The sequence below is a fragment of the Hippocampus bargibanti genome, linkage group LG07 (genome assembly GCF_051943395.1).
Source record: "Hippocampus bargibanti isolate YZ-2025 linkage group LG07, ASM5194339v1, whole genome shotgun sequence".
Lineage (NCBI taxonomy): Eukaryota > Metazoa > Chordata > Actinopteri > Syngnathiformes > Syngnathidae > Hippocampus > Hippocampus bargibanti.
Genome location: NC_142740.1, coordinates 24,708,834 through 24,726,630, shown reverse-complemented (window position 1 = coordinate 24,726,630; position 17,797 = coordinate 24,708,834). Strand labels below are relative to the sequence as shown.

General features: G+C 38.6%; 1 protein-coding gene across 2 annotated transcripts in view; it reads left to right on the top strand.

Annotated features, from left to right (window-relative positions):
* rabgap1l (RAB GTPase activating protein 1-like) overlaps positions 1 to 17,797 on the top strand; it is a 132,309-nt gene that overhangs the window by 10,177 nt on the left and 104,335 nt on the right. For both annotated transcript variants that reach the window (XM_089000307.1, XM_089000308.1), the window contains 5 exons: positions 1,941 to 2,051; positions 4,763 to 4,829; positions 5,037 to 5,139; positions 6,008 to 6,174; positions 13,416 to 13,545. In XM_089000307.1, the coding sequence (XP_088856433.1) occupies positions 1,941 to 2,051; positions 4,763 to 4,829; positions 5,037 to 5,139; positions 6,008 to 6,174; positions 13,416 to 13,545 (578 nt within the window). The remainder of the gene's footprint in view (positions 1 to 1,940; positions 2,052 to 4,762; positions 4,830 to 5,036; positions 5,140 to 6,007; positions 6,175 to 13,415; positions 13,546 to 17,797) is intronic.

The following is a 17,797-nucleotide window of genomic DNA, read 5'->3' as shown; positions in this document are numbered from 1 at the left end:
ATTTTGAGGCAACATTGGGGGACAATCTCTTACAAAAAAAAAAAGAGGCACAAAATGGCAACATCCTGTGGCCACCTCCGTTTCCACAGGCTGACAAATTCTTAAATGGCGCTTGAACCAACCCCCTCTGGCAGCTTTTGGGTGTAACACAAGGTTTTCAAAAAAAACAGTACAGCAAAATACATTGACGTGATGGAAGGACAATGCGACAATGCGTCCTTTTCACGGTCAGTCGGTGGTCCTTTCGTGACGTCACGTACGGACTCGTCACCAACTCAAACACAAGACTTCCTGAATATTCAGCATGAGTCTTAAAACGTAAAATATAGCTATATGCGGTGCAATCCTATTAAAATACGCTCAGTAGAAGTCATTTGAAGTGATTTTACAAATTATGGACACAACTTGTCCGGGGACGTCGGTTGTCCTTTAATGTATTCTATGTATGCAAACATTTAAATCAGTTAGACATAAAACAAATACAGAAAACAAGTGCAATGGTTGAAGAGCAGGTTATAACGTTAATGCAAACAAAAATCTGTGGTTTATTATTTTATCGTATCCAATTTTTCTTGTTGACTGAAAAATATCCTTGATCTGTAAAGAATTGTTACGCGGTTCATTTCATTTCAACTGTTTTCATTTCAGATTCAGTCTACAAAGAGAAACCTGGTATTTTGTTGTCCAGTCATACTGGGTATATTTAACTCATTCACTGTCATTCATGAGTCAGAATCGGAAAACCTTTATTCGTCCCACATTGGGGAAATTTGCAGTCCACAGCAGCAATTTGAAAGGGTATGGGGCGGGGTGGGGGGTGAAAGGATAGAAAAACAAGATATTCTAAGCATAGTAAAATAAAAATGTCAAATGTATTAGGGAATTGAAAATCTGACGTAGAGCGCCATTCCTAAATTTTAGGAGTTTAGTTTTTTTCTTGTTTGGGTGCCGATAAAGCCCTGGGCAGACCACTGGCAATGTTTTTTTCTTTTCCACAAGAGACAGCATTTCCCTTTTTTTCCACGTTAGCGCTTTGTCCCAGGTACAGCTGTTGTTAAAGCACTATATAAACCATGATGTATGTATTGCATTGTATTTTGAACAGCCAGCCTCATTTCAAGCTCGTATAACTCCAGACCCATGTAATTTAGGAATTAACTCGTTTTTTATGATGAAAGAAGAAAGTCTCAGGTTTGTAACGCTGCATTGAATGTTTAATATTCTGTGGGTCGTGGCATTCGAGTGTCAATGACAAAAACCCTGGCACTGGAGTGGACACATAGTTGCACATGTCTGGCATTGAATGAGTTAAAATGATTTAAGATATTTGTTTAGATTTGATTCCGGGGCAAATTTACTCAAAAAACTGCATTTTTAGCTTTTTTACATGTGGATTATTTCAAATGTGATAGGTGTGAGGAAACCTCCAATTCTTGACTGACCAAGATAAACTGTATATGCTTGTACTTGTTGGTTCTCTGAATATTTGTCAATATGCATGGATTTTCAAATAACCAAGGAAACCAGAGCAACCAAAATTGAAATTTTAAAATTTTAAATCACAGAAGTTTTTGCCAGTAGCAGTCAAGCAATCGAATTTTACTTCTACCTTATGCGGGCGGCCCATTGAACCAAATACTGTAAATAGACACTTTCCCCTGTTGTAGCGCTGAAATAAATAAACATGCAGATGATGCAAGCATGCAAAATAATCCCAAATTGAATAGTTATAATTGTACTCAGATTTATATTTATTACTTTTTTTTTCGTAACTGTACCATAATGGAATACAGTTAATTTTGGCGGGTGGACTGAATAGTGAATGCTAGTACTCGTACTGTACTCTTATTACCCCCTAGGACTAAATGCAAGGTACGATACTTTCTGACAAGCGCTTGTAGGATTATGTTGAATAATGCAGTCTCTCTTTCTTTTCACAGCCCAGTCCCCAAGGACAGAGACAAATTGTACTTCAAATTGCGACAGAATGTTCAGAAGAAAGTCCTGATTACTGTCCAGCAAATTAGCAACAAAGAGCTCAGAATTGAGAGGTGAGAGCCAATGTGGTAGTTTATTTGACCATTAGGTGTGACAATTTCCGCAATTTTCCAAGCACAACACACAGCCGTGTATTTGATGCCCCTCAAAATGGCTGTTCAAAAGCTGTTTTCTTTGTTCCAATGAATATTATTTTTCTGCGATCTAGTGAATATTAATAATATGACATAGAGCGCCATTCCCGAATTTGATTGGGTTTAGTTTTTTTTCTTGTTGGGTGCCGATAAAGGTCTGGTCTGACCTCTGGCAATGTTTTGCAAATTTCCCCATTGTGGGACGAATAATGGTTTTCTGATTCTGATTATCATGCATAGTTTGATTTGCCGGTTGTTCCCTTCTTTGATCCCACCTTCAACTGCAGACGTCGTGTGGCGCAAACTGAACGCTGCACTCCATTATTAATGTGTTTATTTGAGTTCAGAGTCTTCATCGTTGTGGAAGTATTAACAAAATGGACGAGATGTCTTGATTACATCCTTGAGAAGCACACAAGTGATAGTGACTATTACACATAAACATTCTTGAGTCACTTTACCTTCTATGGCTTTTTTGTCCCTTCCCACACGGCTCTTGAATGTGTTTACAAGTCCACCCAAATGGGCAAAGAAAGTTTACATTTCTCAGAAGTATGGGAAAATGTCTCCCTTTGTGCATGTGTGGCACACAACAAAAACGGATAACGCTTGCCTTGATCTTATGACCATGCACCAATGACAATGTTAATCCCTTGCTACTAGGTGTATTATAGTCTGCTTTATCTTTTGTAACTAGACACAAGTGCAAGGTATAGAACTAGTTGACAGGTGAGCCGTTTTGCTATATAGTAGTAAAATCTGCTAAATCCAGTCCTGTACTGCTTCAAAAGAATAAAATAACACCTTTTTGATGTAATAAGTAACCGTCTATACCAGGGGTCATCAACCGTTTGGGTGCAGAGAATTACTTCTTGGCTACTGATTAGCGGAAAAAGACAACCAGTTGGATCCACACTTCTGATCCACACTTTGCGTAAATCACTGCTTCTCAATAATAATCCAGACATGCAAAAAGGTGTCCACTCCAGTGCCAGAATTTTTTTTTTCATTGTTACTTGAATTCCAGGACCCACAGAATATTGAGTTCTAGGACTCCATAAACATTCATTGCACCTTAGACTGTCTTCTTTCATGAAAAAAGGAGTTAATTCCTAAATTATATAGGTCTGGAGTTATATAAGCTTGAAATGAGGGCGGCTGTCCAAAATACAATGCAATACATACATACTTTAACAACAGCTGAAACTGTAACAAAGCACTAACATGGAAAAAAAGGAAATGCTGCCCCTTCGTGGAAGGAAAAAACATTGCCAGAGGTCATACCAGAGCTTTATCGGCACCCAATAACAAAAAACAAAACCCGAGCAAATTCAGAAATGGCGCTCTACGTCATATTTTCAATTCCCAAATACATTTGCGAATGCCAGTGAATGGGTTAATACAACTCAACATAGGTGTTGCGTTACCACCACCTGGCAACCTTTCATGTGAGAATCCGTCATGATTTCCTGTTGCTTAGGACGGTAGTGTTAGAACAACAACAATAAAAATAATATGTCTTTTTAAAGAGCATCATCAAACACAATTCCATGACAGAATACTGTTGTGGGCTTGCACCAATTCCCGCAGCCTACATCTATTGCACTCATGCCCTGAGCCTTTATGCCTGGACCAGAGAATTGGGTCAAACTCAGCCCCCGTTACTTTGCCCGCCCAGCCACTTACCTTCAATTTCCCTCACCAGAAGGCACTTGGCCTTTTTCTTCCTCAGCCAGTGGGCAATTCTGTTTGCTTTTTTTCCCCCTTCTTCGTGCCACAGTATCATCAATGTCTTTCTTTGGATTGTCTGAAAATATCTGTGAGCTGTTATCTGTGGACATTGCTCAGTGAATCCAGCTTGAAAGTCATTGATTAATACACTTGAGTCGTCCTTTCTATTCTTAACTGGGTCTGAAATAATCATTAGGTTACATTTTTTTGTTGAAATATTCCCATTCTAGCCACTGGATGGCAGCCTAAGCTTGAAGAACAATACTATAACTTGCTGTTCACAAGAATGAAATACTATTGCAGATGTACATTCTTTACTGCAATTTTAATATACCGTACTTAAGGAAAAGAGATTTGCTATGCCACATTTGTTGTTGTAAAAAAACAAACCAATATGCTAAGTATTATGCTGTCATAATAATAATAATAATAATAATAATAATAATAATAATAATAATAATACGAATGCTAATGTGAATGCCACCACCACCACCACTACTACTACCACTATTACCACTACCACCACTACTACCACTAACACCACTACTACTACTACTACCACCACTACCACCACTATCACCACTGCCACCACTACCACTACTACCACTATTACCGCTACTACTACTACTACTACTAATAATAATAATAATAATACATTGTATTTATAAGCCCCCTTGTGGAAGGGAACATTTCAAAACTGTCAAGGACACTTTGCAGTTACGGGATAAGAATATTTTGGCTTAGCAATGTTGAAATATTGTCCTTGCTCTACAATGCATTCCTTATTTACCGCGATAGGGCTTTCACGACTGTTCCAGTTGATTAACAATGCAAAATAAAAGAATGAATGATGGCTTCTAATCATTGAAACGCACAAAGTTCCCGTGTCTCTTTTCCAGGTGTTTTGGAATGCTCCTGAGTCCAGGACAGAAGGTTTGCAATAGCGACATGCATCTTCTAGACATGGTGAGTACAGGACAATCGTGCATTTAATCTCTGAATGACCAGATGATTTATCAACTATTAAATGATTTTGTTTTTATGTGGAATACTGCATAACATATTAGCCTTTGCAAGCATCCAAAATGTATTTGTTTTACTTTGTATTTAACAGCGCAAAGCATTGTACTGTAGTGAGTTTGATAAAGTTACAGAGATACATTTCTTGAACAGGAGTCGATGGGGAAGACCTCTGATGGAAAGGCCTATGTGATCACAGGAATATGGAACCCCAACATTGCAGCTTTCCAGCCCCTCAATGAAGATGCGCCTAAAGGTGTGATGCTGTTTTTTTCCTCTTTGAAAGCCAAATCTACATTATACACAAGTCTGAATTTCATTGTCTTTTAGTTTTGGAGATCTCTAACGACTGTTAGGGTATGTTATGGGTATGGATCAGTGATTCATTCACAGCCAAACGTGCAAAAATGTGTCCACTCCAGTGGCAGTTTTTTTTTTTTTTTGTCATTTTCACTCAAATTCACTCTAATACGGTGCATGTTAGACAAGAGTGACACAGACAGACTAGCTTTTCACAAGCAATTCAGTCTCCAACCAACTTTGCTTGCATGGCTGGTGTATAGAGACAACCCAGACAGGCACAGGGGGGAGAACATCAAAACACAGGAATTCCCTAGACAACAAAATCAGTTCCAAAACCTATTTGCTATAATATTAGTTAGCGTACTGCAATGCCATAATGAGTCGTTTAAATTTAGCCTAAAACGTACCAGTTTTCACATTGGATATTATCATGATTGGATTTTCTAGTTAATGGGAAACTATTTACGCATTATGATCTGGTGGTAGGCCGAGCGTGGCTGCCAGGCTGAAAGCTTGCCTCACTGAATCCATCAGAGTTAGGAAATTAAAGACAGTGACGACTTGCTGACTGGAAAGCTTAGAGTTTGACATCCAGGGAGATGGTAGATTGGTCAAGCAGTCTATTTGAGAATACTGTACATAACAAGAACACATACACGTGTAAGCATCCTCAGCATGTGATGTGAAAACGTTTGGTTCAAGGACATATTTCATCAATTTTCCTTCATACTGCAGTCTGAGCCTTTTAATGTCTCAAATAGTTTCTTGTTCGTGCCATGTAATGTCTTACCAACGCTTTCCCCGATTCTTGTCTGGTGCAGATAAGCAAGTGTACATGACGGTGGCCGTGGACCTGGTCGTAACTGAGGTGGTGGAGCCGGTTCGCTTCCTGTTGGAAACTTTGGTCAGGGTTTATCCATCCAATGAACGTTTCTGGTACTTCAGCCGTAAGACCTTCAGCGAGACTTTCTACCTCAAACTTGGACAGGTATGTTCACATATAATACTTTCGCTCAATTCACTGTTTGATACAATGCAGGGATGCATCTGTGTCGCGCCCTTGCGCCATTTACACATTTTAAATACATTAAAATCAGGTAGCAAACAAACATAACAGAAACAATCAAATACATCTGTGGACGATAATGTCAATTCATTGCAGCAAACTGCTGTTAATGATTCAAATTTAGTGGATCATGGGAACGATTTCCAAGGTTTTGCAGCACATTGGAAATCTTCAAAGCATTTTTTTTAAGTAGACACTAGTAAGAAATATTGTGCAAAGTGCTCAGCGTTGTCTTTCCTGTGATACCGTAGAATATCAAAATAGCACAGGATTGATTGTGTGGCAATGAAATAAAATTGAACATGTTTGCTTATTTTATGTAAGAAGATTTTTTTTGACTTGAATTAAAATTATAAAATAAAAATAGATTTGACTCAAATAATGTTTTTTTTCATTTGCAATTTAGAAATATCATGCTCCAATGAATGTGTGTAGGTTTATTTCAATCGGTTTTGTACACTTTGGCATTCTAGTTGAATCAGGCCCCATCAATTTTAGAATTTGGACCCCTTTTCAGACATAAGGGGGTCAACTGGCGCACTTTTTAATTTTTTTTCCAGATGCATCCCTGTCGTGTATAATAATGATAATAAGCACATCTACCTATCTAAATTAGCAAATCGACCTGTTGTTATTTTCACTCACATGAGAATGGGGAGCATGTTTTCTAGCAGATTCCAATTGCGACCGCTACAACAATTTTAATTGATGAAGTGGTTCAAAAATTCATGTTATGATTGAAGCAGTTTGCGATTGACTGGCAATCAGTCACCTGGCTACTGCCCAGAGAGAGCTTAGATAGGCTCCAGCAAGCCCGCCACCCTCAAGAGAAGAAGCCATTTGGATAATTAATGTGGAGGAGGCCACCATTTTTCATCAGTCTACTCCCTGGAGGGGTTGTGGGGAGGGCGCATTTACATAGAACAACACACCTCTTAACCAGATGCATCACAACAATTAAATTTTAAATATGGGCAAAACACATGGAAAATGCCCGATCTTAATGTATTTCGTTTTGCAAAAAAAGTGGTCATTACTCATGCTGTCATGTAGAGCAGCCTAAAAGTGTGTTCACACGACAGGGCGTGATACCTCATTTTATATCATGTTATCGTACTACTGGACACATTTCCCATTTGATAATGGTTTGTTTAATGTCACTTGAAAAAAATCACATGAAAAAAGCTAAACAGTTTTTATAACTTCACTGAAAATACATTGTAGGACATGATTATTGTAATATAAAATGGACGATATTGTGATTTAAAAAAATATCTCTCTCATCCAGGTCTGTGTGTGCAGAATATGCCCTTATATAATATTTTGCTTGCTTATAGCAGTTGTGGGCTGTGCATGTAACTCCTAGGCCTTCAGTAGTGCTATGTCTAAATCACTCCACAGCTGCGAGTGTGGTGTGATTTACCACACGTCCACGAAAGGATGTCGTAGACCAGGAAATTACTTGTGACTTGAAGAAACTCAAGAAATACTGTCATTAAACTGCTCAAATTTTTACAATGAACGTGTGGATTCATGATAACCGCAAAAAAAATTGCATTGCTATTTGCTAATTTTGCTAGCTTTGGAGCTGTCCAACCTTTCTAAATAATGTCCATCTATTCTTGAAAAGTAGTCCATCTTGAAAATGGCTTTAATAACACATCTGCAACCAAATCCATTTCTTCTCCTCTTTCAGCCATTGTGGGTTGACAAAATCGCTATTAAATCAACACAAGAATGTCGCAACAGATACCTTGTGCTAGCTCTGGCCAGTATGCGCTTATCACTAGCGGCTAGTGATACTATGATTGGCTAGTTACTATCCAATCATAATTTGCGAACACTCTGACTTTGCCACCGCCTTCGAGGACTTGGGTTGCCAACTCAAAATCTGATTGGTTTAAGCAACTGTTTCCTCGTTATTGATTTTTGTGCTCCAGAACCTGCAGAACTGATTGGGAAAGCGTCCAGTTAGATTTCTGACGCCGGTAACAAATGTTGGCTGAAATATCATTGGTTCCATGCTTAAATATCAAAACGCACATCTGGAAGCAGCACAACATGGGGAAAAAGCAATGAAAGGAAGCTGAAAGACAATTTTGAATTATTTAATAAGAATTCATGGACAAAATATAGATATTTTTAGCCAGCAGAGAAGGCCTTGCTGGCCCTGATGGCCCACCACTGGCTTATAGACTTACAGTACATCTTTTTTTTGTTTAATTTGGTAATTATGAGGTCACACCCCGCATTTCTAAAGCGGCTGTACAAATTTCCAATTCCCAAGTAAATGATAGCAACATGGTGCAATCAGTGTTGCTAAAAAAATCAAATTAAAGGTCTTGCCATTGTCATGATCTGGTTGGCGACCAACGGGGGGCGCTGTCGGCCCCGCCTGCACCTGCACAGGTGCTGGTCGTCCCGATCAGAATGGCGACCAGCGGGTAGCGACGTCAGCCCTGCCGGCAGCCTCGCAGGTGCTGGTCGTTATAATCAATGACACTTAAAAGGACACCTGGCACGATCATCCGGTGCCGATTCATTGTTTGTTTGCTGCTTGGTTGCAGCATGCATCGTGTACGTGTTTGTTTAACCTTGGCGGGCTTTTACTTTTGGTCTTCTTTTGCTACTTTGTATTTTTTCCATTCAGATCATTTTGATGTTTTACATTTTGTTCCTGCTGACTTTATTTTAATACAATTTGTCAAACAACCTCCTTCTCCCTCCTGCCTGCTTTTTGGGATCCGAACCCGCCATCACCACCTCGCAAAACGTGACAGCCATGTGTTCACATCATGTAGGTTTCCTCACAGCTCAAAAAGTGATCAGAGAAAAGAGATGACCAGCCAGCTTCTTGTTCTTTGTTTTTGAGAGAAAAAGGAAAAAAAAACACCACAGAAAACACAGCTACTCTAGTAAATCATCCGGGAGTTGGCAAAGCACTGGATTGTGGGGAAGCTTTCTATTGTAGTAAGCTAATAAGTGGCTTTTTCTCATTATTGGTGTGTTGGTAATTAACGGCGGCAGTCTGACATGTACGCCTGATTGCCTACAGAGTTATCTCCTCAGTAAATGGAAGACTGGTGCACTGGTGAAGAGCCAATTAAAAGATAATATTGTATGTGTGTGTGTTTTTTTTCCTACACCTACAATATGTCATTTTTTACTGTCCTATTTCATCTTAAAAAGAGTAATGCCTTTTTAAGATGGATTCATATGATCAATATAGTATGCTAACGTAACAAGCGTTACATCTGGGTAGCACAGTGCAGCTTTAGTGCTTGAATCTGGATTTTCGATGGTTTGCCTTCATGCCATTTGTGAACATGAGCCATTGTTTGAACTTAAAAAAAAATAGATTGTTAAAAATACATTTGACTGACATCACAATAGTTATATATATAGCTATCTAGCTAGCTATCTATTAGCTAGCTAGCTTTCTATCTATTTGAGTTACTTCCGGGTTGAGTGAACGCTGGCTCGTGTGGCTGCTGCTGCTCACCCATAGAAAAACTTATCCTGTGAGTGTAAAGTGATCTAGAGTTTTGAAAGGCGCTTATAAATGAAATGTATTATGATTATTATTATTATTATGTTAATTTCCACATTCAGTCATGCCCCATCTTGATAATGTTTGATATATTTGACGTTTGACGTTTCGTAACCTCACTGGCTTTTGATTTCACGAGGGACTTATGTATTTTGCACATACATTAGGATTGACACGACTGATGAATTATTCATTTATTAAAAAATGATTTGGCAACATGGTGGGCTATGTGGTCAATGTCAATATGGGAAATGCACTTGTTTGTCAGCGCGTGTGTGTTTGCATTTTCTCAAATTAACTCATTCACTGCCAGACATGAGCAAAAATGTGTCCATTCCAGTGCCTGGCTTTTTGTCATTGTCACTCAAATTTCAGGACCCACAGAATATTGAGTTTTAGGACTACATAAACATTCAATACAGCTTTAGAAACTAGACTTTCTTCTTTCATCAGAAAAAAAGAGTTAATTCCGAAATTATATGAGTCGGGAGTTATGTGAGCTTGAAATACGGGCAGCTGTCCAAAATACAATGCAATAGATACACATTGGTTTATATAGCCCTTTAACAACAGCGGAAGCGGGAACAAAGCGCTAACATGGGGAAAAAAAGGGAAATTCTTCCCCCTGGTGGAAGGGAAAAAAAACATTGCCGGAGGTCTGGCTACCGTTTTATTGGCACCCCAGCAAGAATAAACAAAACCTGAACAAATTCGGGAATTGCGCTCTGCATCATATTTTCAATTCTGAATACATTCGGGAATGGCAGTGAAGAGGTTAATGCGGCTTGATCCAGCCCAGGAGCTGAGATATACTGTAACAAACGCAACTCATTTGGTTTTTGTTTGTCTCTGAAGTTCTCTAAAAAGTAGCTGTTATATTCTTTCTATTTTTTTTCTCATCAGTGACTTGAAAAAGGCATTAGAATCTTTTCAATCCACCCTCCCACTGGAGCATCTAATGATTAGATGTTCCATTGGGAGGGTGGATCAATACTGCATCAAAGCTCATTGATCCACTGTACCAGTGGCAGGCGGGAGGATAAAGGGCTACAGTTTGTGAATAGACTCGAAAGAAACGTCACCCAAGGGCTTGTATATTGTTTCTGTGGTGCTGCTTTCCTGATATGACTTTGATCTTGCATTTTATTTCATTTATTGTATTGGACCGAGAATGGGCTGTACAGTATTCTGAAATTTTTATTCCAAAAATTGTTTTTACATGACCTTGTATTATTTCCACCTTAATTTGCACATGCAGGTAAAGGTGGAGACTCTATTTCCCGTTAGATGTAGACCTGTCCTTGAGCTCAAACTGGTGCAGAGTATTAGGACGGCTAGGTCAATTTAGTGTTTGTTGTATGTTGAAGATATTTGGCTTTCAAACCAAAAGATGAAGATGAGTCAAAAGTTGAAAAGGCCATACTTTGCATCTCATTGCATGGAAACACCTGTATTTTTTAAGCCACCTACTTTCCAAAGTGAGCAAAATTACAGAAAAAAACCCACTTCACTACCTTAACAAGCGACGCAGAAGTCTGTCCTTGTACATTTGGTATTTAGTTTATTATTATTAATATTATTATTATGACTACTATTACTACAATTACTACTATTACTATTATTATTATTATTATTATTATTAATATTATTAATATTCTTAATTTTATTATTATGACTACTATTACTGCAATTACTACGATTACTATTATTATTATTATTATTATTATTATTATTATTGTTGTTGTCCGGTGATTGACTTGGTCAATCTAAGACCTTACGCTTTGTCCTTTGCTGATAAAGCTTCTTCCAATTAGTTTGGGTTCATTTTTCTGTAACTTGCCAGTCAAAATGCTTTTATAGTTTTCATCATTCATTTTGCTGATCATGAAGATGATTGTACCCATTTCCAGAAGCAGCCGTGAAAGTCCAAGCCATGACTTTAACCCCACTGTGCTTTATAAATCAGGTTGTGTGTTTTGGATCAAAAGTAGATGATTTATTTCTCTGTCGTATAGCTTTCTTAGAAGGTCATCTTGGTGTCATCAGTCATAAAAACTTTGTTCCAAGACTTTCGTGGCTCCTCTCTGTACTTTGTAAAATCCACTCTGGCCTTCCAGTTCTTCTTTTTTTCCGCTGATGAGTGTGTGTCTTGTGTAATGGCCGGTATATATCTTCTCAGAGGATTCCTCAAACAGTGGATTGTGATACAGTTCTGCCCCGAGGAGGTTGGCAGTGATTTCACTTCTGATAACGCTTCTGTCGTCTGTTGAATCCATTGGCAGACCTGTTTAATGTCTGTTACCCAATATACCAGTAGTTTTTGTTCTTTTTCAGGGCATTCCGAATTTGTGCTTTGGCTTTGCCCAATGTTTGCAGGAGGTCTGATCGATTTTTCACTCATCTCTCGGGTTTTATTCCATTGAGAGGTCCTTGGTCTCCATGTTTGCACTTTTCACAGGTGAAACCCAAAGCCGAAAAACAAACATGTTCAGACAGCCAGTCCAAACGGCAACATCTGAGAAACGAGAAACAACCATTAGTCACATGTTTTAATGATGAAATTGGTGGGTTGAAACAAAAAAGCTGGAAATGCCATCAAATAACATCTGCAATTGGGATTGTTTTTTTCTCACTTTCATCTTTTGATCTGGAACCTAAATGTCTGCACCACACCAAATGCACCACAACAATGAAGGAATTGACCTTGCATAAATTAGATTGGATTGGATTAGTCTTTATTAGTCTCGCAGTGTATACATTTACATTTCACAGCAGCAAAATATTGTAAGGTAAAGGAAAGGAAGAAGTAGAAAAACAAAATACAGGAGCTGCTGGAAAGGCAGCCACTCTCGCGGCGCCATCCTGAAGCAAAAGAACAAATAACTAAATAATATGACAACGCAAAAACACAGTCATTCTATCTTAAAGAACTTTCTGCACCATCTTTGCTGTATGAAGCAGTCCTAGATGAAAGAGGAGAGGATCAAAGCATCCCTTTCACCAGTGGATCAGGGACATCATGGTGAAATGTGCACATCTAAATGATGAATGACATTAGCCCTTCATCTGAATATGGCAATGGTCACAGAACAAATTAAACTCTGAAGTTCAAGTGCCAACACCTTATATGCAGTAATTAAAATTGTGTCTTTTTAAATTCAAGCTAATTATACTTTGTATAATCCATTTCTAACCTCCTTTCAAAAGTCTCAAGGTCACTTTACAGTCGCAGGATACTTTTTTTTGTGGGTGAGCAGCGGCAGCCACATGCGCTAGTGTTCACTCAACCCGGAAGTAACTCAAATAGATAGAAAGCTAGCTAGCTAGCCAATAGATAGCTAATAGATAGCTATATAGCGAATAGCTAGATAGCTATATAGTTCATCGATAGCTACCGAGATAGCCAGCTAGACACCAAATAGCTAGCTAGCTAAATAAATCAATACGTATTCAGACTAAATGCAGAAGGGCAAACGATAGCATAATTGGTAACGAGATTTTAGTGTTAGTAATAGATAACTAACAGATAGCAAATAGATAGCTAGGTAGGTAGCTTGATATCTAGTTCGACTGTCATGAGGAAAAAAGTAACTTTACTTGTATGTCCCTACAGCATGCTCCAGACAGGACGGGTCAGAGTGATGCTATGTACGAGGTGGTGAGTCTTCTGAGGGAGGCAGAGAGAAGCAATGAAGGCAAAGGACAACTTGCCTCGCCCAATGAGGAGGAGGAGGCAGATGATGGTAAGAGGAGCCACTTACTCCTACTTCCCGTTTGTTCGGACTCTGGTTCGTTTACGGGTTGTTCTCCTATCGCTCCGTTATGATTAATGCTTCAAAATTGACAATCAAAGTTCTACAGAGTACAGTGATACCTTGGCTTTCAAACTTAATTGGTTCGCTGAGTGTGTAAGGTGAAAAGTGTGTATCCCAAAAAATAATTTCCCATAGGAAACCATTAAAATGAGAATAATCCGTTCCCAGGTCCCCCTAAAACATAATTTTCTACTTTCTACTATCTAAGCCCTAAAACTACGCAAAATATACCTTATTTTATGTATAATAAATGTGCTCTGGTATTATAATTAAAGAAATAAACTTACTTTATAATAAAGTTGTTTTATTTACCTTTCTGATGGTCGTTGATGGCTTGATGGAATGGAGTGGCCGGTTTCATCAGCATTAAACACTTTATGAGGAACATAGCCTTCTTCTTTCACCATCTTGAGGACTGATCCCTTGTGGGTGCTTTCTCTGCGATAATTTTACCCAGTTCCTCATCAATTGTGTTCTGTTTAGCTGGGTTGATAGCTTTTTGCATCAAGTGTACAGACGGCTTGTGCGAGTTATTTGTGGAGCCTGATTGATGGGAATTTTAACCTTGCAGTCTACACTCTGCCTTTGAACTATCAAAGTTGAAACGAGTCCAAATTTCACTGTTTTCGATCCATTTTGTCACTCTCTCTCTCTGTCGTCTGCCTGTCTCTTTAATGTTTAAACCACTGCCCCTCACTGCTGCGTGCTTGACCAATCACGTGGCTTTAACCAAAGATGGGGGCGGGGGAACAGAGGACCAAAAAATGTCGGGTGCTATTTTCTTGTTGGCAGAACGGGCTTGTTCGCAAATGACACACCACTCATTGTGGCAGCCCCGTGTGTATCCCGAAAAATAGTTTGTATGCCAAGGTAAAATTTTCATACATTTAACGTTCGTAAACCGACAAGTTCGTAAGCCAAGGGGTTCGTAAACTGATGTATCACTGTACTCACATTTTCCCACAATTTGGATAGAGATTTTTTTTTCAGGGTGTGATAACCTTCATTGCTTTGCGACTCATGTAACTGTGTGGTTGAACAGCCTTCATTGATTGTGTCAGTTGATTTCTATACAGTAGGGGTGTTGAACCGTTTTGCCACATTGTAGTTACAGTTTCCTCTCGAGCGCTGTTATGAATTTGAGGAAACCATTAGAATGTTTCATCTCTTCCAACTATTACATACAGAACGCGCAACACATTAATGAATAACTAGTTTTCGAATCTGAAGTCAAGAATAATGACTTTTACTGTGGTTTACATTCGACAATTTTCAATTTTAGTTCGGACTTTAGCATTCATCATCGCACTTAATTTGCTTTTGTGGGCCGAATAAAATGATGTGGCGGGCCATATTTGGCCCCTGGGCTTTGACTTTGACACCTGTGCTATACAGTGTGTGTCTGCAGTTCATTTCTTGGACGACTGTCAAGTGCCACACATGCCTGAGGAAATTAAGAGCATTGGTAATAGCCAACCAATTTATTTTCATTTCACACAAATGATACAGACGCTCCCCAACTTTCGAACACGATACGTTCCGAGCGATCGTTTGTAAGGTGAATTTGTTCATAAATTGAAATCGTTCGTAAGTTGCTCCAGTGCTATATTTTGTATGCAATGTATGTTTAAGGATTATATAAGTATGTTTAAGGCTTGTATAAGTAACTTGTGTTGGTTTCTACTGAAAAATTAACATTTAAAAAGAGATATATACATGTACAACTGTACCTGTGTAAGCTCTCAGTCATACAGGAGTGGTCCATCGATGATGGTCCCACACTCTGGCAGGACAATAGATGTAATCAGTCAGGACAATAGAAGTAAGCAGTGTAGCCACAGGGAGTAGTCCTCTGCTCCCCCCAACCTGAGAGCAGGGACCAAACATAGCAGAGTCTAGCACCACCACATCTGGACAGTAGGGATATATGTATGGCCAAAACTACCAGCAAAAAAAAAAAAAAAAAAAATACAAAAATAGTTTGCTGACAAAGCCTCTTGGAAAAGAAGCGAAACATCCGACACCTTCAAAGAAGTACAGATGACGGCTGAAGAAACCTTCTCATCGATGTACAACTGAATAGAATACTACATATGTTGCTACAAAAATGTTCGGATGTGCCGTTGTTCTTGACTCGAATGTTCGCAAGTAGGGGAGCATCTGTACTACATTGTTTTTGTTTTTTTTTTTTTTTTTTTTTTTTTTTTTTTTACAAAGGCATTTGAATTTTTGTTTTGAGTACAGCTTTTCTTCACCCGTTTTGTCAAACATTTCACCTTTTATGAATAGAAGGCAGCAACATTGTCTCCCGGTGCAATTATTAGCCCAACCAAAGCCACTGTTTGGCTCGCAGGCTCTCGCTGATGGTTTTCTACTGTCACTGAGGGCACCATTCAGAGGGCTTTTAGTAGACTCTCCCTCCTCTTTAAAGATAAGAAAATAGAGACACTCAGGAACGTGGAGTTGGAGGTCAGCGTTATTGTGTAGAAAAATGAATACACGCACGGTGTAGTTGCCTCCATAGAAGTGCACGGGTTTCATAATTTTTTTCTTCTCGGGTGCTTCAATATGCCCGAAGGTGACGGGTTTTTTTTGTGTTTTTTTTTTCCGGATCTCTCCACCACACTGTCATTATTGTTAAGTGTTTTTGTCACTCTTTCCTACATGCTTAAATACACAAAACGGTAATTGTATATGCATCCTGTACTCTGCTAAAAAGAAACCATCCTATACCAGTGTGATCCAACAAGCTTTATACAATGATGATAACTTGGTTCCCAATAAAGAAAACAAGATGGTTTGTTTTGAGATTTAACTCATTCACTGTCAATCAAAAATGTATTCGGGAATTAAGAATATTAGCGCCATTCCCGAATTTGTTCGCATTTTGGTTTTTCACGGATCGGTGCCAATAAAGCGCTGGCCAGATGTCTGCCAATGTTTTTTTCCCTTCCACAAGGGGGCAGCATTTCCTTTTTTTTTTCATGTTAGCGCTTTTTTCCAGTGTCAGCTGTTGTTAAGGCTTAAAATTTTGGAGTAGTTTTGGGACACTTTAAGTCATTTTTATTGGTGTTTTACATTTGACTAAAAATATCATCCTGCGTGTTTTGGGTATATTAGATGCTATAAAAAGTTTTTTTCTGATGTCAGTTAGGACACAAAAAATGGTGTCAGTTGTCCTTTAATCATTTAAGTGACTACGACAATAACCCTGGCACTGGAGTTGACACATTTTTGCACATCACCTGGCAGTGAATGAGTTAATAAAGGTGAAATTAATTTAATCACACCTGTAACAACATTTACAATACTTTAGTTCTTCATGGTGCCATGCACACGAGTCATGGAAATATTCCAACAATGTAAATTATATTTATAAGATACACTGTGTTCACGTTAAGAGTAAGATTGTGGTTACCGTTTAAAATTGTAATTATTGTTCCTACCATACTTAGCATCTCTCAGAGTAGGTGTTATTTTTGTTTTGGCTTTTCCCATCTAGAGTGTGCCACAACAGCAAACAAAGAAAGAAGATGATGCAAACCTCTGAAGAAGAAAAGAGGACACTACATATCAAATCTTTTGAGTTATCGCCGTGGTCAACATCAGTCCAGTCATTTCAATATATCAGTAGCATCTTTTTAATTAAGTACATTTTGCGAGGTCTTGCATGCGTGGACATTTATTTTAATATTTTTAATGTGCAATAAGTACATAGGACTCATGTTTTTTTCAATTATTTTTATTCAAAATAAAACCTTTTGCAAATTATTTCTTTGTGTGAAATCGTATATATTCATTTGAACGGAATTGTGACAGTACGGACAATTTGGGTTCCACCTATGAAAATAACACTGTAGTGAAAGGTGAAAAGATTTCTTCAGCCGTCATCTGTACTTCTTTGAACGTGTCGGACGTTTCGCTCCTCATCCGAAAAGTTTCGTCAGCGCACTATTATGGCGGTGCCTCTGCACAATAGGGATATACAGTATATAGCGCCAGAGCTACCAGCACAACTTTAGTTCGATGACGAAGCTTTTCGGATGAGCAGCTGAACGTCCGACACCTTCAAAGAAGTACAGATGACGGCTAAAGAAACCTTCTCATCTATGGATCACTCCTGTACGACTGAGAGCTTACACAGACGTACTGTAGTGAAATGCGAGCTTTCGACTAAAAA